Raw genomic sequence first — 22,853 nt, forward strand, 5'->3', positions numbered from 1 at the left:
ACACAGGTAACTGGACTGTGGAGTTCCGATAAGCAGTCGCTCCATGTATAATACTGGTATCAAGTGGCACTGGTAATAGTGTGGTGACCACCTCAAACACTACGCCACGGAGGCCGTCGTTTTTTCTCCTGTAATAAGTATTAGAATATAGTGAAAAGTAAAATTAATACCAACCCGGAATTAAGAAGTATTTATAAGTAGAGGAAAATAAATTCAGTCTAATCAGAGGAGACTATGCACCATTCTATGAGTCACAGTCGCTATGAGGTATACGCAATGCGTCTGCGTCACTAGGAATTAGTTCTAAGCTAGTTATTTTATTTTCAGTAGCACATGTTTATTTACAACTATTGTTTTTCTTGATAAAATTAAGCTTTAATTTCCTTTTACAGTACCCTACGTAATACGTGCCCGAATGCTGTAATTCTTACCTTTATCTCGCAATCGTAATGTTCTGCGATGGAATGTTGTTACTTTCGACGGATTTTTTTAACAAAACTCAATTTTAAGTGATTCTTAAAATTATTTCAATAATGTGATACCAAAGCGTGACTTAATATTGAGTGTCGTTTGACTGTTCAGCTATTTGTTTTGTATATTTACAACAAGAATACTAAAAAATGCGTCTTAAAATTGAGCAACGTTTTTATACAGATAGTTCGTTAACTAGACTGCTTCTAAGAAATTTCTAGCAGAAAAATACAATAAGTAAACGATAGCATATGGAAATATAGTACTTAGTACATTTCTAACATAAGGGCAATAAGCATAAGTGCATTAAATTCAATGTCATTGCAAAAGTAAACGACTTACATTAGCTCTGATATTATTAGTTTTCCGTATGTTTATTGATCAGGGTGATTATGTATGCAAACCTTTAAGTAGCAATAATAATGATAATTGATATTTATTATTACTTACGTCAAGCGTCGAGGGCTAAACTTCGATAGTAAGAAAAATATAGATCTGTTAATATTTTACATAATTTTCCCGTTTTTGAAACATTTTTCTCTGGTACTCTGCTCCTATTGGTCGTAGCGGGATGATACATGGCATTTAGTCTGCCTCAATAAATAGGCTATCCAACAGTAAAAGAACTATTCAATTCGCACCAGTAGTTCCTGAGATTAGCGCGTTCCAAACAAACACTCTTTAGCTTTATAATATTAGTATAGATTATTCCTTATATTGATGGAATATGTGCGGAGCGTGGTTAAAAAGATCTGTGTTGGCTTCTGAAGACATAGATTACCTTAATGTTAGCTGCTTAATATTTGGCCATTTCAGAAAGGGGGAAGATTAACTTCCCCCTTTCCGAAATGGCCAAATTACTGTGTAAATTGACCTAAATTTGGGTCAAAAATAAGGCTGAATAATTGTAAGTTTCGTCTTGTTATTCATTATGTAATTATGGGGGTTGAATATTCAAATTTAAACCATCTTTCTTTAAATAAAGATTAACACAAAAAAGTTTGAGTGTTCTTTGCTGTCAGGCCACGACCCCCGACCAATCATATCGCAGCATATGTAGTAGTAGTAGTATCTTTTACTTTACGTACGATGACGTGTACGTTAACGGCTTACAATTTTTATGTATACTGTAATATTATAAAGCTGAAGACTTCGTTTGTTTGTTTGTTTGAACGCGCTAATATCAGGAACTACTGGTCCGATTTGAAAAATTCTTTCAGTGTTACATAGCCCATTTATCGAGGAAGGCTATAGGCTATATATCATCACACTACGAATAGGAGCAGAGTACCGGTAAAAAATGTTACAAAAACGGGGAAAATTTTGACCCTATCTCTCTTATGTGACGCAAGCGAAGTTGCGCGGGTCAGCTAGTATTAGATATTTGTATCAAAACTATAGAAATAAAATAGCTGAACAAATGACAAAATATTTTAATTAAGTACACACAAATTACAAAAAGATTAATACATTGTTAGACCTGTAACATACATTTATTGCTTTAATTACAATTAAATATTCGTATAAAAACTAAAATACATTTACATTGAGATTACTATGAAATACATCGGAATGTTTATTCCTTTAATAAAATTTACTAATAATGCCTCATTTACACATTCGCTATAAACAAAACATGATAAGTTACAATAAGCATCACTGAATTAAATAAGGCTTCTATTTCTCCTACGCTAAATCGGTCGCATAAGGCGGTTTAGCTCATCGTCAGTTGCGAATCACACATTTTCTACCGCAAGTTATCAAATTAACTTTAATGTCAGTGTTGTCTAGGAGATGTTTTCCGCGCTAGCAAAAACCAGACGTGTCATAAAGAGACACAACTCAAGTTCGGTTGCAATGTGTAGTCTTTAATAGATTAGATTAGACCTAAACATCATACCCTTGTAAGAAATTTATAAGTATTATAATATTGGAACACAGTCAAGTCTTTATTTCCTGGTCCTGCACATGATAATTATTGCGGCCTAACGCTGCGAGCGGCGTATCCGTCAAAGAGAGATTCGCTTCGCTGTGCAGAATACAATAGAAGATAATAACATAGAATGTGTGTATACGCCCGCTCGACCAACGTATGCTATAGACATCAACGTAGATTGTAGAAAGAATGTAAGCCTTATTTCAACGTGCAATAATGATATTAACGAATGTGTAAAAGTGCCAGTACGGTTACCAAACATAACATAAATGTTGTTTAAAAGCGGCTTCTTTGAATAACTATATCAATTATTGTAATGCAATTGGACATTATTGCTTGATTATTTTGATCCCTGACAATAGGCATGGCAGTATTATAACGCAGAGCTACATACAAACATGTTACTTTTATCATAGGCTATCGGCGCTTTTGCTGCTTTCTGGACTCTAAATGGAGCTTTCGAAAGTAAACGCTAAACGTGGCGATTGGGTCTCTTCTTCAGAGACTCAACACAACAGCTAAACGCTACACTCCGCACACATTCGGATGATGATCACAACACACACACTATCGCGCGTATGAAGCGTACAGAATTACGCGCGGGAAAGCCGGCGCACTCTTCGGTCGCGATTCTCTTCGCGGGCTTGTTGTTTCATGCGCGATAGAATGTATGTGTCTGAACGCAGAAAGGCAGCTGATTTATTATACTAATATTGGAAAAATCGCTGAAATCCGCGATTCCGATACCGCATTCAATCGTAGAACGTCGCCATAACGCGATACAGCAGCGGTACAGTCACTAAATCGCCGATTGTAATAGTAGCATGTTTGCCGTAGCCTTTATTAGTAAATATTTAACTATAATACATTTAGATACATTGTCTACCTATCTAGTATTTTGAATTTATTATCGCTTCACAGTAAAATCCGAATTGCATGAGTTTGATACAAAATGACAACATATTTTTTATATTAAGCACCATTTACTTTTGTGTATGTATCAACCTTCTGCACATCGGCTTGTTAAAAGATAGTAAAATTATTCTTGAATACCATATTACATACATAATATCACGCCTTTTACACACGTATGCATCGGCAGAGCTGTATGTAATATACCCCCTTTTCGCAATTAACAAAGTTAGCCACCTTTACAAACACACTCTATCGCGCATTAAACAACAATTGCGCTGAAAGAGCGCGCGTGCAAGAGGAAAGGAAAGACCACGCAACGCGCTCATCTGTCAAGCCCGCAAAGAAAATCGCGAGAAAAGACCGCGCGTAATCCTGAACGCTCCTAAAAACGTGCGATAGAGTGTGTGTGTAAAGGTGGCTCTTGCCTATATTCTGCACAAAAAATACTTTTCTATATTAAAATGGAATGCAAATGAATATGTGAAAATACATTATGAACGGAATGCAACAAACAAGTAGTAATTACAAGCATTGGTAATGTGTCCTTAAAACAATGGTTATAGGCACTTAAGCGATATTATTGTCAGTTATGTTTTAAATGCAAGTCTATTAGTATTACTTTGCCTTTGTGTGTGTCTGAGGGTTATATTGTACGTATTTACAAAGATATATGAAAGAGAGAGATTAAATTGATTATGCATTGTCTTAGTATGCTTGACGATAAACCAGATTGTACTGACTTTGTTCACCTGACAGTACGATTTAGGTATACATTATTCATCAGGCTACATTCGATTAGAATCCATACTAATATTATAACTATGAAATTTCGGTAGTCTGTCTGTAACAAACCTGAATTCAACCTAAATTGCTACACCAATTTTGATAAAATATAGCAACTTCTAAGTGACTTAGATAGAGAACAAAACATTGAAGGGGCCAGGCCTGCTAGAATTCAATAGAAAAATATGAATTAAAATGCAATCAAAATAGCAAAGAAATTTTTTACGACACAAAACTTTCTATAGTTTGAATGCAAGATTAAATTCTTAACAAAGTTATCTTCTTTGATAAGTAATTCTTTGATGACTAAATATGTTTAAATAACTAGTACGCACTGGCTTCATAATAAAGCTGATTGTTTTCACCTGTTATCTCGTTCATATTGACTGCAAATGTGGTCATGTCACCTCAGAACAAACATCACAATAGAAAATTCCACCGACGGTTATTTTTCAACAAACTGCCCTATTTAGTAGACATAAATAACAAACTCATGCAATCCGAAGTTTAATTATTTTATTGGGTCTTTTTATATAAGACGACACGATTTTATCTAGCTTGAGATAAAATTTGCTTTGTTTTTATGCCTTACCCTCGGTGTCTGAGGTAGATTTAGCGGTAGTTTATCTATTCAATAGCGTTTAAGCTCATATAAAAATGATAGTTTGAATAGATAAACTATCGCTAAATGTGCCCCAGAAACCGGGGGTAAGTAGTCTGTTCGTCCACTATAACTATGACGTAAAAACATACGTTTCACATCGGTTTTCGCGACAAGATGACAATTGATTAAAACCAATTATTATTATTGTCATTGGCGTAAATAATATCCGTTTATTAATTTATTTCAGAACAGTTATTTCATATTAGCGTTCCGTTTAGCGACGTGATATCGACTCAAAATAGTAAATTGTATAAATTCATTTTAAATGAAAAAAAATGTAGGTACACTTTAATAAATCGTATCGCAATCGTGTCGTCTAATATAAATAAACCGCGTTTTATCCTACATTTCGTAACTCAATCTTCATTTATTGTCCTAGTGTTGATTATATTTGCTTAGTTTTATAACTGAATCACTGCACACAGTTCACAATCCTTTATCACTTCACTTTATCGTCACGTGTCGTTAAAACATTCATTAACTAATATTTTATTCACAGCACTGTTTAAAAGCGTCTTTAGATATTTATTTGGTATAGTTTTAGCAAAATAAATAGCTTAGGTATTTCCACACTTATATTTAAGTCGTATGTCTTGGAGATCGTTTGAGGTTCAGCGTTAGGATAATGAACTTTATCTTAATAGATATAAAAGGCATAATGGCATGTAAGAGAGCTCCGTCGGAAAAATATTGACCGAAGAGTGGGCTCGAATATCCTATAATCCCAGTATAAGCAGACTTAGAGGAACTATCGTCAAGTCTCATTTTCCAAATGTTGATTGCCATTCTCTATTTATTCCCAAACAAGAACTACTAACTACTTGACATTATGTCTGTTCGTCTCACTGGGCGTTTTGTCAGAACCCTCCATACTTAGTTTTCAAAAATCGCCATTTGCTTTTGGTATCAAAATCCAGTTATCATCAAACGCCGTCCCCAATAAAGTTCATTTCCGTTCAGTTTCGTATAAATAAACTCATTTCATGTTGACAGTCTGAAAGAATTTTTAGTTTGACCTTTTCCGCATATTTTGTCAATCCATTTATATTAAGATGTTTCTCATAGCACCTATGTATATACAAGGAACTTTAAAAACTTCAAATGTTAGCTTTCATATCTTCCCTTTCTTTCGCACTCTAGGAAAAGTGGCGTAGTGCGAAAAGGACGGAAGATCGGTGCTGTGTTGTGTCGGGTTTACGTTGGCGCCCCCTGGTAGGGCTGTTCGGAAGGCTCGTGCACTTCATGCGTGAGGTCCTCGGTTGATGTAGTGGTGCCGGCCAGGCGTATGTAACGGGCACCTCTGTTGGGAACAAAATTGTTGATGGTTAAGTACTGTGTGATAAAACTACCAAATAATACAGTTTTCATACGTATAGACTTTTGGAAATTAAACAAATATTTGTATAATCCACTAGTCAGACTTAATTTGTAGTATTTTTGTCAGAAACAGGTAAGTTTGCAACGCTTTTGCTTTCGTTTATCAGTAATGGAGGAAAAAAAGGAGTCTTTTCTTATATATTTTCACGCATAGTGTCTTGGGACGCCTTCAAAATTGCCGCAAAGAGCTAGGCGGAGGCTCCGCGGCGAATCCGAAGGAGGTTTAACACTATTATAAGGTTCATTAAGTTTTCAGAAATACGTTTTATTTGGGCGTGTGTATTCCACAAGCAATATTTCATAACTATTCTCATTTATTGTACAGTCTACGACCAATTTTGTTCAGTTCATTATCATCCATCATGGATACTGCACTCTAGACACACCCCAGACTCAGCGAGTGCCTGCTACGACTACATGTACAGTTTGATATACTCACGAGCGCTTGTGAGTTGGAACACTTAACATTATCTTATAGATCATGAACTGAGGGCGACACTGGCGGTGCGTTCCAGTCTGTGCGGAGAAGATTTCATTTTGATGCGTACGGACCCACGACATGTAACGTGCAATGTAACGTACGTCTTGCGCGTGCGAACCTGTGTCCGTGCACGTACAAGTCATGCGCGAAATCATTATTTGCTACACTGCATTTTACATTGCGTGGATCTGTACGCACCAATAAGTACAGCTATTCTGTTCCGCCCAAAAGATTTGAGATATTGCTATACACTCGTAATAGATATAACTCGAACTATACTTATAAGTACCCTGACAAGCCCTGTCTGGCTAGCCCAGTTTATTGTAAAAGTAAGTAATTTCGTTTTGTTTTAAATCCCAGGTACTGTTGACCATCTTAACAACATTATACTAATGTCAGACATCTGTCAAGGTGTCAGCATCTTCTATGCTCCATGCGTTCTCTCATACGACTCTCAGACGACGGCCATTGATAATTGATGATAAACATTTTTTATTCATAGTCACGTATACCCTTGATGATACAACTACATTAACTATGAATGCTACGAGAAATCCTTGCATTACACCATTTCGTTAAGTGTCAAATATAAATGTATGGAGAATAGAAAAAGGAGCACAACAGACTCTTCTCTCTAACATTGTCTCAGAAGACTAGTTCATTAACCTTTTCAGTATCTCTCCTTTTTCAATATTTGTTTAAATCAAACAGCGACATAATTAAGTTTCATCATAATATTAAAATTATTTATGTCTTACAAATCTTATGTACATGAGTAAATAACTGTTATGTATTTATCGTGTTGTTTACGATATTCGCTTCTTTGTCTTAATATTTGTTTTGATGCAAACTTTTGATTGAGTTTGTGTAGCAAGTCGTTGCAAGAAGTCAAGACATGATTTGCGTATTGTATGCCTGGCTGCTCAGAACAGTAGCGAAGTTATCGCCTCGGCGGTCTGCGTACAGCGTTCACAGTCACATACCGCCGCGGTCAAACCACTTTTTGTGTGTGGCATTTCAAGACACCGCATGCATGAATACGGAACGTAGAACTCAGAACTCTGACTGCTAGATGACCCGTAGGACGGCCGACCTTAGATTATTCTCTGAGTCCTGATAGACATATAGTTTATGAGTTTTTGGTTTCATATTAGTAGGTACATAATATTTGAGATTGTTGTCAGATGTTGATAGGATGAATATCTCATGGATAGTGTTTTTTTTAAAGGCAGTGCATACGATTTTTCCTAATTACAAATATTTCACCATAAAATTTTTCGCTAAAGAAAAACGTTATGACAAAATATTATTAATTAAGAATTTAAATGTATGCTGCATAAGCGAATAAGCAATTAATATTTAAAAAGATAGTTAGGTAAATAAATAGAAACAACGCAAAATCAAGATCAATTTATTAAATACCATAAACAAACCTTACATTCTATTGCCTAGACAGTTGTAATACCATAAATTATAGAATTGAGATTATTACTTTTAAATAATTGCATTTTACATGATTTTAAAAATAGAATATTTGCACAATGTTGCTATTATTGTATCTAGGGATGGGAAAAGGTCGTAAACTTATTTTATAGGATGGCAATCAAAAACAGCGGTGATAAATCATTTCACATTTTAATATAAAATGTGTGTAAAATCATCACAGATCTTTGCAAAAGAATGACTAAGTCAATCAACAAAAAAATAAAATGTTTACAACAAAATATTAAATACAATTTAAAAATTAACATTATTTTTTTTCTTTTTTACGAATAAAGTCTTATGTTTTCAAAATTATAACTATCGTATGTCTATCGTTCCCTTTGCGCAAAATTATTAACTTATACTGAAATTGCGTTTCATTAATATCAAAACCTTTCTGGATACAAGATAAAGTTGTTACGATTCGAATCTAAAAAATATTAGGCAAATATTTTGTCAGAAAAACTTGATGAAAAAGTCCTAAAGCGTTTTTTGCATTATTATGGCAGTGAAAGATAACCAAATAACAAGGTACTATTCAATCACTATACAATAAAAAACCTCCTGAATACTGCTCTTGAAATAACCTATACACTAAACAAAATATCCATAGAATTATTATAAATTAATTGCAGTCAAAAACCAAAATTTGTAACAGGCTACCAATCTAGCGTCAAAATGATAACCTGAAATTGTAGTTCAAAAGTGAACCTTACTGCATTAAAAATAAGTTCTAAATTACTATAGTGGAAAGCTGGTGTATGGCTGGCTCCAGTCTTCATCACGCTTTGATGTCCAAGTCATATTTTTTTTCACTGGCGTTCCTATAATATATAAAAAGTAAATAGCTGTTCGGATAGAATATATAATAGAGGTGGCGAATTTGAAACAATTTCTAACAAAATAATCATAGACTTGTGATATCCGATCGCAAAATGTCAAAATTGAATTCAGAATTTCATAAAAATAATACTTACCAACGTTTTTAAATTTTGAATACAGATTACCAATATATCTCGCACACAGTTAATAACTAATTTGTATATAAGATTTAAAAAAAAAACATTTTTCTTTTTAAATCGCCACCTCTTCTGTCTAACTACGGCCATCAAGCGACTATCTACTAAGAAGATCAAGTATATACAGATTATACAGCGTGTGTTAGAAAGCAGATTTATACATACCAATTGTCGACCAAAAGGAAAAATTCCTTCCCCTCACCACTGCTTGTCATATCCGAACCTTCGTCACTACTGTTTACTCTCACAAAATGTGTACTGTGCGATTCTCTGAAAAATATATAACCACAAAAAAACGTTCCTTCAGTCTGTATATAAATCCGCCATTGTATCCCAGATTGTATGCGTGCATCCAAAGCTAAAGCATATGGCCCATGGTCGATGAAACAGAATATTTTTTGTAATTTTATTGTTTTGTGTTTGAATTACAAAAAATATTTTGTTAGATGTGTTTATGTTTGTCTTCTCCGATGTGCGATGTCCTTATGGTATGATGGTGGCTCGATGAATCATTCTTTTACTCCCGTGTTTGTAGTCTTGTTATACCTGCTCTTATAAACGCTGACGTGTTACGACGCTGACCCTTGCAGAAGTTGACCTTCCTTCTTCAATGACAACTGCAGTAGTATAATCTTCAATTAGTTATACTCGTATTCGTAGCCAACGTGTCTGTTTTCTTTAGCTGCAGGCAACAAACTCTTGGATTGTTCAAACTTGCTCTTTCGATTATCTTCTTTTGTCTGCTTTATTGAGTTCTTCATCTTTTTTTATTTGACTCCTTTCACCACGATCACGTCGCCAAGGTCCATTTTTTCGTGACATTGCGTCAAACAGGTAACGCTTCCATTTGGCTTTTCGACATTCCCCTTATATCCATACAGTCAATTTCTTTGCCATTTGCAAGACCTTCAAGATTTATACACGAACGAAGAAGCATAGACCAAGTAGACTCTCGAAGACAGCAAACTACGTACAGACGGAGACCAGTTGCAAGTCTCAAGTCTCTTATTCTTATAGTCATGCTTCACTTAGTCAGCTACGGAAGTATGTAAATCCTTTTTCTTCTTTTTTCATCCATATTTTTGCATCTTCTATCTTCATTCATAATACGTAAGTCCTTTGTCCTCCACCGAATTCAATACGGAAATGAAGTACTTAAGTTAAGAAGACAGACATTTTAGAGACAGATGTTAGATAGTGAGTGAAGCGTCGAGTCACAGAGTTATATCTATATTAGTTGTACCGACACCGCGATATAGTTATGTGGTATTAATGGCCTTTTTCCTGCGACGCTGACTTCAGCGCATACGTTAAAAATTGATTTTATCAATGAAAACAGTGAAATTATTACTGTATATTAATTTCAAGGTAATTATACGATCACTGTTATTGAACAATACGAATAATTCAATTTAATTTTGATACAAAAAAGGACAATTAAAAATGAATTAACATAAGATATCATATATATCCAAAGTATGCAGTTTGGGCTTGCGAGTTTGACGTCATTAATAGGTCCTTTTCGCTCGCGGCTATATTCTGAAGCTGTCTAGATATATACAAGTCGTGGTTTGTCACACTGCATAATGGCACTGACGGTGAAAGTAATTCAGCGTTGCAGGAAGTTAAGCCTAACTTGTTATTTTCCACATAACGTTTTTTAAAAGCGAACTTAGGATCTGCCGATATTTCCAAGTCTTGTTTCTCTTTTGGTCGTATGTGATTTTGTTTTAACCCATGTTATATAGAGAGTCTTGTCGAAGTTAAAAGTAGATAATAAAGTTGTGGTTAACATAAATATATATTTTCGATAAGACTCGTAACCCAATAATACAACCATACAAAGAGGAATAATTTCAATAAATACTTAAATTTGTAAAAAAAAGAAGAAAATTAATAAATAATAATATTTATAATTGGAATAAAAAAAAACAAAATCACATCGACTCCATAACCAGATAAAAAACAACACACAATAAAAAAAAAGAAACAAAATTTGAAAATCGAATACGACAGTTCCTTTGGCGTTTGAAATAGTGACGTACCTGTAGAATACGTAGTGTTGTAGCATGAAGAAAATGTCGAATGAGAGACTGAAGAGGCCGAGGCCGAATTTAGTGAAGTCGCCGAAGAAGGAGGCCCAGTCGTTGTAGTTGTAGCCGTTGAGCACCATCTGCAGGACGGAGAGGAAGCCGCCGATGAAGTCTAGGAAGATGTTGCCGATGCTCCAGCCCACTGTCGACTTGCGCTTGTAGTTCATGTACGCCTGGAATAGAGAACAATATTGATATTTAGTATTTTAACTTATTATATTTTACTGACTCTGTGTTATTATTTAAATCCGAGAGATGAATTATAACAGTAATTCATTTAATCTTGATGCTAATAATAAAGTATGGTGGCGTGGTCCTATGTTATTTCAAAGAAATTATTACATGACATGTTATAAATTATAAATAGGTAACCTTTCATAGTATAACGATTTTTTTTACATTATTATTAAAGAGAAGACTATTGTGAAAGACGATCAGAATGCATTCATCTTGCCAAGTAGAAACCGACATTCAAATCAGCTACTGTTTATGAAATGTCAAAAATACATTTTAGTATTTTGGATGAACCTTTTAAGAGTACAAGTTTAATATGTTTTTGTTAACCCTGTCAACTACCCAACTATATGCATCTGGGGTGCCACTGAACTAAGATAATTTAGTTAGTAAGCGGCGTCTAGAACACATACAGTTACTTATGATACTGTAATGGGCGCGTTTTCGAATAACACTCTTATTCATAAATACACTATAAACCTATTTTAGTTAAAACACTACTAAAATACGTTTGTCATACACTTTTTAACTAAAAGTTACATACCTGCGGCACATATTTAATGAGAGTGATGGACAGTTTGATATAACTGCAGTAGTAGAGGAAGTCGAGCCAGGCGAGTTTCCCCGCGCCGCCGAGCCCGGCCGACACCAGCACCACGCACGCGAACACGCCCAGGATGCCGCGCGCCGATGTTGATACACGCTGGTCTGCGCGCTGCAAACAATAGGAAAACTTTATAGTAATGGCCGCTGTTTAATTTACCTGTGTAAATAAGGCATTTTTGATAGTTAAGGACATTTTTTATAGGAAAAAAGAAAATTTTTATGCCTCTATTGAACCTTCCTTGGACTAATGCAGAATTAGTTTCTTTAATTTCGCGAACTGTGTGTGTGTAATGGTGTCTGTCTACTAACTAATTAATTTGGATTAGTATACATTAAGTGTTTTTGTCTTTAGAAAATTATGCTTTATCAACAAACACAAAGTATAAAAAGAAAATCATTGGTTTTTCCACGTGAATTTTGAAACCTCAACACAGGCTTTTTTCGTAATGGAAACTACAATCATGTCCATGACAAACCACTCGACTGTCATTAATCGAGATTATAGTAATTTATTTGCATACACATATCACTGAGGCTTTCAAGTATCACTCCACTGTAATTATGCATTTATAAGTAGAAGTAAACACATGTACCACAAACAAACTATTGAATTTCGAAAAAAATACGGTTACTTTCAAAATTATTGCTAACTACCTCTCCGGTATCAATCACGTAAAATCCTGGATATAAAACATCGTCGCAACTAACAATCTACTAATTAAATTAACTAATTTCCTGTTAGAAAAATCTCTTAATTTAATCAGCACTTTTTCAGATCAAAAACGTTAAAAAAGCAGTTAATTTCTTCAGGTTTATTACGGTTGATTTCACCACGTTTGAGTAAGAATCGGTTAGCTTAATTATAATATAGTTTTTTTTCCAAATTGCTGCTTCTTTTTCTGTTAGATAGTTTTTCCGATCTATCTAGCTATATTCTATCCATAAGCTATGGAACGGCTTTACTCTCTGAAATCGTTTACGGGAGTAAGTCAGCTGGTAATTATAATTTAATTGATATTAATAAAGATACTGACCTCGTAGATGAAGCACTGTACAATGGTGATGAAGGTAGCGAAAGCAGCGTGCATGGAGAAGAACACGTCGTTCAAATGTACTGGGTTCAAGCCGCGGGGGTGACGCGCGAAGTATTCATCCTGAAATTTTATGAAACATATATAAATAAAAAATATAAATGTAACCTTGTATTGATGTATTAAGAGCATGAGAGAATTATAAATTGTGATGGAATATCTAAAAGTGCAAATATTGCTTCAATTTGGATAACATTATAGAGCTCTTTTACCAAAATCAAAAATTAATATCCTTATTCGGTTAGGTCAAATTATGTTTACACGTTTAATGGCTGTTAACTCGTATCAGTTACTGAAACTACTACCAGGCCTGAAAAACGTTTGGTGTACCATAAGGAGGTACAGCACTTTAATAAGAACAAAAGACTTTTATAAGCATAACATATTTTTTTACCACACAACGAAATTGAACCAGAAACCTTGGCACCTATATAACCACTCAAACATCTTAAAATATTCCTGGTATAACATAAATAAATGTAACACATCTATATCTAGGTACTAACCTGAATTTCTTTAGAGAAATACAAAGCGCAGTTGAACATAGAGTACATGATGAATCCAACGATGTTCAGGGACACGAAGTCAAAGTTCAGGCCGACGACGCTTTTTCTCTTAAAGTTGATGTATATTTGCGGGTAGAAGGACACGGACCACGCCGCGAAGTAGATCCAGCCCATGATGTAAGACACCACTTTGATAATATGGGAATGCATCACTGTTACACGGAGATATACTGAATTCTCACTGAAAAGTAATAAACAAAAGAATATAAGAATTATAAAACAGACTATTTTCTGCTCAAATAAGGCTTCATACAATCTTATTGTATGAATATTGTTAACAAAATAAACAATTATTGTACTGTTAACGAAATAAGAACAAATGGTCGGGTTCGTAGTTTTCGTAACCGGCGGTCCTATATGACAAGATGTATGGATGTGAATAAGGCAAGGGAAGTTTGTAAGGATCGTTTCAAGTGTTGTTCTTCAGTCTCTGTCTATCCTTAACAGATGGTATTAAGGTCTTTCATATATTTGCTGTCATTTTAATGACCCGATAGGTAATCTGATTCTTATTCATAACTTCCGAAACTGGACCTCAATTTTCTAGTAAAAATCACCAAAAATTACAATGGAAATTAGCAAATAAACAAAAACTAAGAAGAACAGAATTTTAAAACTGCGACATTGACGTAAGTTAAAAGTAATAGATACTAATTATGGCAATACATTACAATGTCTCGAAAATTCTATACTAACATAAAACGAAGCAATTTTGAAAATAATACAGACTAGCAAAACGTCTATATCCGTCTGACGAAAAGTCTGTTTGTGAGTTACGTCTTCACTTTAAAACTGCCCAATAATACCAGTTCTAATGAAATTTAGCCTAGAGATAGCTTAAAACCAAAGGTCTTATAATGGCTCTTGTGTCGCGGGAACTTTTGCAAACATACGAACAACGAACACAAAGTACAACCAGACCCGAAACAATTATTTGTGGATCACACAAATAAGTGTTCCGTGTGGGAATCGAACCCACGACTTCCCGTCACAACGGCGTGGCGACCTAAACCACTGCGCCACGGAGGCATGTGTTTTACAATAATATACTTACTTGACAAACCCAGCAGGAGTACTATTGAAGGTAATTTCAGTATTTCCCGGGCTCTTGGCGTAGACGGAGACGTCGTGTGTGGTCACCACCGTGCTGTTCGGCTCTTTGGACCCTGGGATGTCGATGGTCTGCGGGACCACTTGGAGAATGTCCGGGTGTTGGATCACTGCTGTCATTGCGAGGCTCGTGTTGAATTGACCGCTGAAGGAGAACGAGGAATTTTATAATTACTTATTACCTCCACCCTAAGTAAAATGTAACCTAATCAAATGGATACTGGGTAACACGAAATCCTATGACTAAAGAATCCACCATAGTCGGATTCGGATTTTCATCCAAAGAATGTTAGTTATTCTGTGGAAGAATCAATTCTTACGTTTGCTGGCCAGACATTTCATGTTTTCTTTCATCTTTCAAAATGTTTGTAATAGAATTCAACAAGAAATCATATCTCAAATGATCAAGTATTAGAATAATATGTTGTAGTCATTTTGTCACTAAGCACTTATTATTGAAAATATTGTTTATCAACAACGTCGCAATAAGGGCTTGTTGATAAACAATAACAAACATAACAGTTCATATTTCAAACAAACACAACTAGGTTTAGATTTAAATATTTAAATGTTTATTTACAATGTGTATGCATACTACACATAAGTGCATCCTTAATTTCTTTGGTCTAGTTTCTACTTTAAAAACTATTATCTTGATTGACAACAACCAGGATTAAGTTGTGGTGTATAGCCTGGACAGGTTTAGCTCAAAGGCTTAATATCATAGAGCGATCACACTGTCACCCATCTATAGAATATCCGCGGTATAAGGCTATTAATGATATATAGACTTAGGTTATTGATGGACTAGTAAGCGCTACTGGCCGTTCCCTTTCTCCTCTTTTTATTTTAGTTTTATATTAAATACTTACACTTGAATCAACTTCACGAGTTTCGTATCATCTACAAGTATGTTGAGATCTGTTTCTTGGAAATACAATTTCTGGGAATGTGCACTTTGTATACCTGAAAACAAAAGTTAATTTTTAATTATCAACTTACTTTCGATTCATATTTTTTGATAAAACGGAAGGTCCGTTATAACTTTCGTCTTTGGTCAAAAGTCTCATGATTAGAAACTATAACGTTCCAAAAGCCTAAAGCCTCTATCGGCATTGGTAAGGAATAGTGATCATTGAATGGAACTTGGCATGTCAAAGGACTTGTCGACATCCCCTCGGCCGTCGCAGCATGCCAAAGCGGTCTACGACAGTGCGCGATATGCCGAAATCCTTCTCCTTGCCGATGCCAATAAATAGGCGCCGAGCCTAAGGGTCAATATCACGAAATGGACAAAGTAGCACTTAAGTGTAGAAAGAAGTATGTCAGAGTCTTGAAACCAATAATAACAATGAAATTGATCCACTTACCTAACAATAAAACAATAACAAAAGACATGATTATCCTAAGACTAGTTGCGCACGCGCCGTTGCGCGCCTTCAATACTGATCCCATGCCGGCCATCTTCTCTTATCTTCCCTTCTGTTCTCTATGTATCTGTGGACAAAGAAAAATAATAATTAAGATTACTTTAGACATAATACATCAGACTTTGATATTGAGACACATCCATAATTTATTGTTTATTATAAATATTTTAAATGCGAAAGTAACTCTCTCTGTCTGTTACTCAATCACGCCTAAACTACTAACTGTTATAGAGATATTTTGATACCCGAGAAAGAACATAGGCTACTTTTAACGCCCGCGCCGGGTAAATGACGCATTCCCATGGTGGCGTGCCATTCAGGTGGCGGACGAAGGCGAGGGTAAAAGCTAGTATTATTAAAAGTTTAGAAGTTCATAATTATATTCGGGTAAATCATTTTAAGTAACCTGCTAGGTACAAGCATTCAAGGCAGTTTTGTGATTTCTAGATATTTAATTACATATTAAGAGGTTTAAAATATGAATAATTAATGTACCAGCTATCGCCTTCTAATGGGTAGTTTTCAACGGCGACTAATGTATCTTGATTTTGTATTTTTATTTGCACTTCGTTACATTACATAAATAGATGTTTGATCTAACGGAGCTACGGTGTTAATTTGCAATATTTATTGAAATAACACGATCTAATATTGTGAATATTTAGCTTCATTTTAAAAGACAATAACGTGGTTTTGTACTCAAACAGATTTACAACATTTAATAACAACAATTTCCTTCATGCCATTTTTTATTTATATACTTTTTTCATCAATACGGCACATTAAATTACGAGCATTCTTACTTACGTCTTTAATAGTATAAATTAATTAAAATCCTTATAAATACTCAAGTAAATAAATAAACATTACCGTTCTAAACATAGGATGCAAAAAAACTTGGCTATATGAGTCGGCACAAACACGCGGTTCTATTGAAGGCTAACCACTACCGACGAGTAATGGCTGTAACCAAGCCTGGCTACCTAACGGCTAACTATAATCAAATCACGAAATGTTTACATTATAAGCGAAGTACTTGAAATTGCGTAAGTACACGAGAAACTCGTAAAAAGGATTTTTCGAACGTTATGTAATTTAAATTTCTCCTAATCGTGAAGCTAGGTAGTTTTATACGATTTATTGTTAATAGAAATGAAATCAATGATTGAAAAATATAAATACACCCATAATAAGGAAGCACCAGAAGTATAATTACGCAGACCCTAAAGAATAACCCTTATTGAATGAAATAGTTCTAGTAGAATTGTCTTTACACATCAAATTTCTTCTCAAACACCCGTGGGTTTTTCATAAGATCGAGGATAGAGAAGCTAATTATGGGTAAATAATGTTTTACTTTTATCCTAGTAGAGTATATAGGAGATGACGCTACATAAAGATTTTTTGTAAAATCTTTTTGACTGGAAATAAACTACAGTAAGATCATAGTGCATTACCCAGACAAAACAATCATAATTTACACGCGTTCAAAAGCCACTAATTACCGGTAACTAACTGGACATCGTCAGGACATAATGTTCTCACGATGTTTTCCGTTAACGTTGAAACAAGTGATAATTAATTTCTAAATTCGCACCACATTTTGAAAAGACAGGCATTCACCTTGGTTTAACAGACTTCCTACTGGACAGACAAAAAATTGATGTGACTAAGACTAGGTTCTGTTATATTGTTTCTGAAAAATTATGATGCGCAATAAATAAAATGGATTACAGTTAAAATGTATAATAGAATACGGGAATTAACGCGAACACGCATTTTACCTTAAAATGCCTAACGTTTCGGCGCAGGTTGCACTCGCCGTGGTCCCAGGCAGACCACGTCAGGTCAGTCTGCCTGGGACCACGGCGAGTGCAACCTGCGCCGAAACGTTAGGCATTTTAAGGTAAAATGCGTGTTCGCGTTAATTCCCGTATTCTATTATACATTAAACATGCAACGCGAGAGTTTAAAAGTTATGAGTTAAAATGTATTCTTTGTAGTAACAACCAGAATTATACTTATACCATAAAATAAAAGTCAAGCTTTGGTTTTGTTAAACTGTCTAAACAAAATGAAAGAAATATAAAAAAAAAGAACTATTCTTTTAGTTTTGAAAACATAACTCAAATAGTAATATATTTTACTCTTGGTCAAATTATGGCTACTTCTTATGCAGAGAAATGGAATACTTAAAGAAAATCGTTGAAACGCGAGCAAAATATTGGTTATAGGCGTGTATATAAACGGTTTCTAATAAATTATAACATCAACGGATGCAGCAATAGATCTCGAAATATCTGTACAAGTTTAGCAAAGGAAATGAGTTAGTTTCTATCATAAATAGATTATATATATATTTGTTAATATAAACCAGTTGGCCGCCTCAAGGAACCATTTACTAGCAGTTACTATAATTTGTAGGAAGTTGTGAAATTAAATGTTTTCTCTATATAGGATATTGCAATGATAACTTTGACCTTAATAAATATGATTATATTAGCCCATAGCCGTTGCTTTTCTAGTTCATTTCTATAAAAAATATTTGTACTATGTTCGGAAATTTCTACAGAAAGTTAGACTAGACAATGAGACGTGAGCGTAGATCAATATTTCCAACATCCTTTTGTGGGCAGTAAGCCAAAGGCATACCCCACATTGCGACACGTAAAACCTAGAAAACCAGACACTAAAATAAACGACGGGAAAACTTCGAAACAGCATAATATGTAACTCGGACAAAATATTTCCCGGTTTTTCATCATTTTGAGAATATTTTTAATGTTGTAAGTTCCCGAAAAAAAGACAGTTGCTTTGACCAACCATTGTTCTCAACATCAAAACATCGTTTTTTGAGCACTTAAAATGCGAATTTCTTTCCTGTAGTTAAATTTTACATCGATAACACACTCAAACGTGCCATGAACTTGGATTAACGTGATTGCATCGTAAGCAACGTGTTTCAATCATGTACGGTATGTAATAGCTCGTTTATATAACCATTAATGTATATTGAATTAGTGTAAAGTACCGAGGAACAGGCTGTTTTATTACGGTCACCTAGCTGTCGCTAACTCGCTAGTCCGTTATAAGAAGTTAAGTATAGATTGCAACGCCATCTATTGACAGCATCTCAACGTTGAGAATCCTGAATCGCGTAAGTAGTAATTTGCAGTCAAATGACCGCCGTTTCGTGATACATACAAACCCTATGATTGAACAGCGTCATTACACTATACACTTATTTTCTCGTTGGGTTCTTGAGCATGTTCAATAGAACAGCTAGCTGAAAAGCCACTGAGAACCCAAGCTCCTCGACTCTATATACAAATATAGCAACGTATTCTCATCACCAAGGATTGTTAACTAGTTGACAAATCTGATTTTAGATGAAGTAAAATAAGAGTCTAGGTTAAATATTATGTAAAAAAAAGTAGAGTTATCTATTAGTGTTATGGGCCATACATTACGCTTACATGGTTTAAAGCACAATACTCTATTTTAGAGTACGATTGGCAAGTCTATCTCCACCTAGAGTCCTGTCCTGAAGCAATAGAGTCTAGCTTTACACACTCTATTTCAATATGAAAATCATAGCATAGTTGAAGTAATAGGTTAGTAATAGATTGGTATACTAGTTGGCCTTTGAGTTTCATTGTCAATGTTTTGCATTACCGTAACACAACACAGCCTTGTTCCATTGTGTACAAAAATGCAGCTAGAATCTTAAGTAACGTGTTTTCTATTAGTTTAAATACCATTTTTGATAATGTTACAAGAATTCTGTACTATGTTTTGAAGGCTGAATTCTTTACTAATTGTTTTGGTTTCCTTGAAACAACCTTTCATCCACCAAAAAATACGACGAGAATAAATTGGGTTTTAACCCAGACTTCAGTGATCCATGCATTTAGCCTACATATGAAATTACAGGTTGCTAACTTTCGCTTACTTACACGTGTACATATAAAAAGATTTATATATTTTTTTTATAAATCAATTTAAAGAATTTCTGTCCTATTGCTGGACAAGGGTCTTCTCCTGGAATGAGGGAGCAGTTAAGTCCACCACGCTGCGTGTAAGTTTGTGCTAAAGATTTATTTTTAAAAATCTCATTTTCTTTAATAGCTAACTAAAGGAATACAATCGTCAATTTATTCTAAAAACGTTTGTTAAAGAATAGATAGTAATCTAGTGTGCTATATCTTGTGGTTAATTAATCGACATAAATTATTACATACCGCTCCGTGCCATCTGTTATGTACTTGTTTAGCAGCTAAGCTTCCGTAAACAATACGCTCATAATATATGGTAAATAGAAAAATAAACAGTTTGCTTACAAATTGACTATTTAGAATAAAATTGTTGCGGATTGTTCCTAGGCCCATATTGATAGATTAACATGAACTTGGAAGCACAGTTTAAACAATCAATTTCAGTATCAAAAGCGTGCTTACTAGTTAATAGCAGTAGTGTAGAAACTATGTAGCGAATTAACTGCCCCATGGCTGAGCAGACTCTAATTAGTTTAGTATAAAGAGGGTTTCAGCACTAGCCTCCAGCCTACAAAAGTTTACTTAAGCAGAAAATAAACATTTCATTTGACAGTAACTTGATCGTGTATTCCAAATTTGGACGAAACATTACCTCAGTCTTATGTTTTTTTTTCCTAATATAGTAAATTAAAAATCTGCTTCAATAATCGTCTAACCTCTACCAGGAATAGAGCAACATAAAAAAAATACAATAGTTTTTGCAAAGGAACAAACAGTTTAATATCGGACGTTTACTAAATTATATAACAATCATAATATTAGCACATTGTTGCGTGCACATTATAATTAAAATTTCGGGTATAATTTTACAGTTCACGGCACTCCATTTCAGTTTTATGTATAAAGTTTGTATTGTATTTTTGTAACTTTAAACAAACCTTGTCGGAGTATTGGTTGATAACTCTTTGATTAGATAAACATCATTCGGAGTATAGATGTCTGAGATAAATTTAATTTCCTACTGATTATAAACGGCGGTAGTTTTCTTATGTTGCTATTGTTAATTTATCTATTATACAAGTATGTATGTATGTAGAAGAATATAAGTATGTTTATCAGTTTATGGTTTAGAATTAAACATTACACATACATTAGCTGCTGTATGAATAAATAGATTCAAAACGTATTGTCACTAGTTTTTTACTGTTATTCAGACCTCTTAGTCTCAAAAATAACGTCAAATCTTTTGCCTGGTTATAATGCTAAAAAGAACAAATGGAAGCTTGCTCTAGCAACACTCTCAACTCTTGCTCTAACATGATACAAGTCAAACTTGTAAGGTATGAAGGTAAAATGGAGTATTAAGGGAGGGTTAGAGATTTAATCATATTATTCGTAATAAGCACACCTACAAAGATCATCAACCAAACACGATGTTCTAACTACTTCTAACGATGTCTATCATTATGTTCACGACATCAGTAACACGAGCGGAAGTGGAAAACGATCATGAACTCACTCAAGCGATTTCAATATAATATTATAAATGTATTACACTGTAAAGGGAACGTGTCTACATAATATATTTACATAATAATCATGCGAAAATTTGTTCTGATGTTTGTTAGTCTTGCAGACAAAAACTACTGATTGGATTTTGATAACATTTTGAACAAATGTAGAATATATCCTGGACTATTACATTAGTTTTTGGGAGATTTGCCCACGCAGGCGATGTCGAGGGTTGAAGCTACTAGCTGAATTCATCAAAATAAGTAACATCAATAAGGATACCGTATTGACCTGTAACCTTTTGATGAGATAAATGATTGCAGAAAGATAATGACTACTAAAGATTGACTGATTAAAGATCCTGTTGACTAATCACAAAGTGTCAATAAAACGTAATTCAATCAAGAAGTCCCTAATAAAATTATCAGTCATAGGATTCACATGTCACCTTTAAAAGCGACAGAAACAGCTAATAATTACGAATAATCAATAAAACGTAGCCATGGATACTTCATCAAATATGCATAGTGTAACGTGTCTTTGACATTGAAGGCTTGTAGACGAGACTACCCATGAAATGAACGACTTAATTGACTCAAAACCGATACCAATACCACCAGTAACCAGTTGATAGACGAAAGAAAATTAAATAAAAATGCACTTTTAAAACTATTTGCTTAAGTACCAATTTACCCAATACCCGTTAAAATTTTTGCCTTTTGTTGAAAAAGCAAAATAGTCTTTTCTTACATCTATTTAAAGAAGGCATGATTTTATGCATGTATTGAAAGAAGGCATAGGTTTATGTATAGGAAAAAATACTGTCACACCGGGGAATACTGTCGCAACTGGAAATTTTCTTCCTAGTTGTATTCCCAGATGTCACCCGGGGTACAGTGTTAGAGGAGACAACAGGGAATATACCAAAAAACTTCTCTTATTCTATCGCAATAAAGTAACTAAAGTAAACTAAGCCATACAATTAAAATCTACACTTCATTCCAAGAACCTTAAAGGCGTATAAACCGTAAGCGGATCAAGATCACTTCTTTTTACTCGAACCGAGTGAAGTACTAGACGTTGACATA

General features: G+C 34.4%; 1 protein-coding gene across 5 annotated transcripts in view; it reads right to left on the bottom strand.

Annotated features, from left to right (window-relative positions):
• Window positions 1–1,888: 1,888 nt before the first annotated feature.
• The window catches only part of Ctns (lysosomal cystine transporter cystinosin), a 65,067-nt gene continuing 44,102 nt past the window's right edge, over window positions 1,889–22,853 (bottom strand). For 2 of the 5 annotated variants that reach the window (XM_076114767.1, XM_076114766.1), the window contains 9 exons: window positions 16,199–16,325; window positions 15,701–15,794; window positions 14,773–14,973; window positions 13,659–13,899; window positions 13,096–13,215; window positions 12,000–12,170; window positions 11,174–11,394; window positions 9,294–9,398; window positions 8,023–8,933 (listed from right to left, as the gene is read on the bottom strand). In XM_076114767.1, the coding sequence (XP_075970882.1) occupies window positions 8,891–8,933; window positions 9,294–9,398; window positions 11,174–11,394; window positions 12,000–12,170; window positions 13,096–13,215; window positions 13,659–13,899; window positions 14,773–14,973; window positions 15,701–15,794; window positions 16,199–16,292 (1,290 nt within the window). In that variant the 5' untranslated portion in view covers window positions 16,293–16,325 and the 3' untranslated portion in view covers window positions 8,023–8,890. Of the gene's footprint in view, window positions 6,070–8,022; window positions 8,934–9,293; window positions 9,399–11,173; window positions 11,395–11,999; window positions 12,171–13,095; window positions 13,216–13,658; window positions 13,900–14,772; window positions 14,974–15,700; window positions 15,795–16,198; window positions 16,326–17,128; window positions 17,282–22,853 lie in introns of those variants that run through there. The other 3 variants (XM_076114768.1, XM_076114769.1, XM_076114770.1) reach the window with 3 other exon arrangements.

Source organism: Anticarsia gemmatalis, chromosome 5, assembly GCF_050436995.1.
Source record: "Anticarsia gemmatalis isolate Benzon Research Colony breed Stoneville strain chromosome 5, ilAntGemm2 primary, whole genome shotgun sequence".
NCBI lineage: Eukaryota > Metazoa > Arthropoda > Insecta > Lepidoptera > Erebidae > Anticarsia > Anticarsia gemmatalis.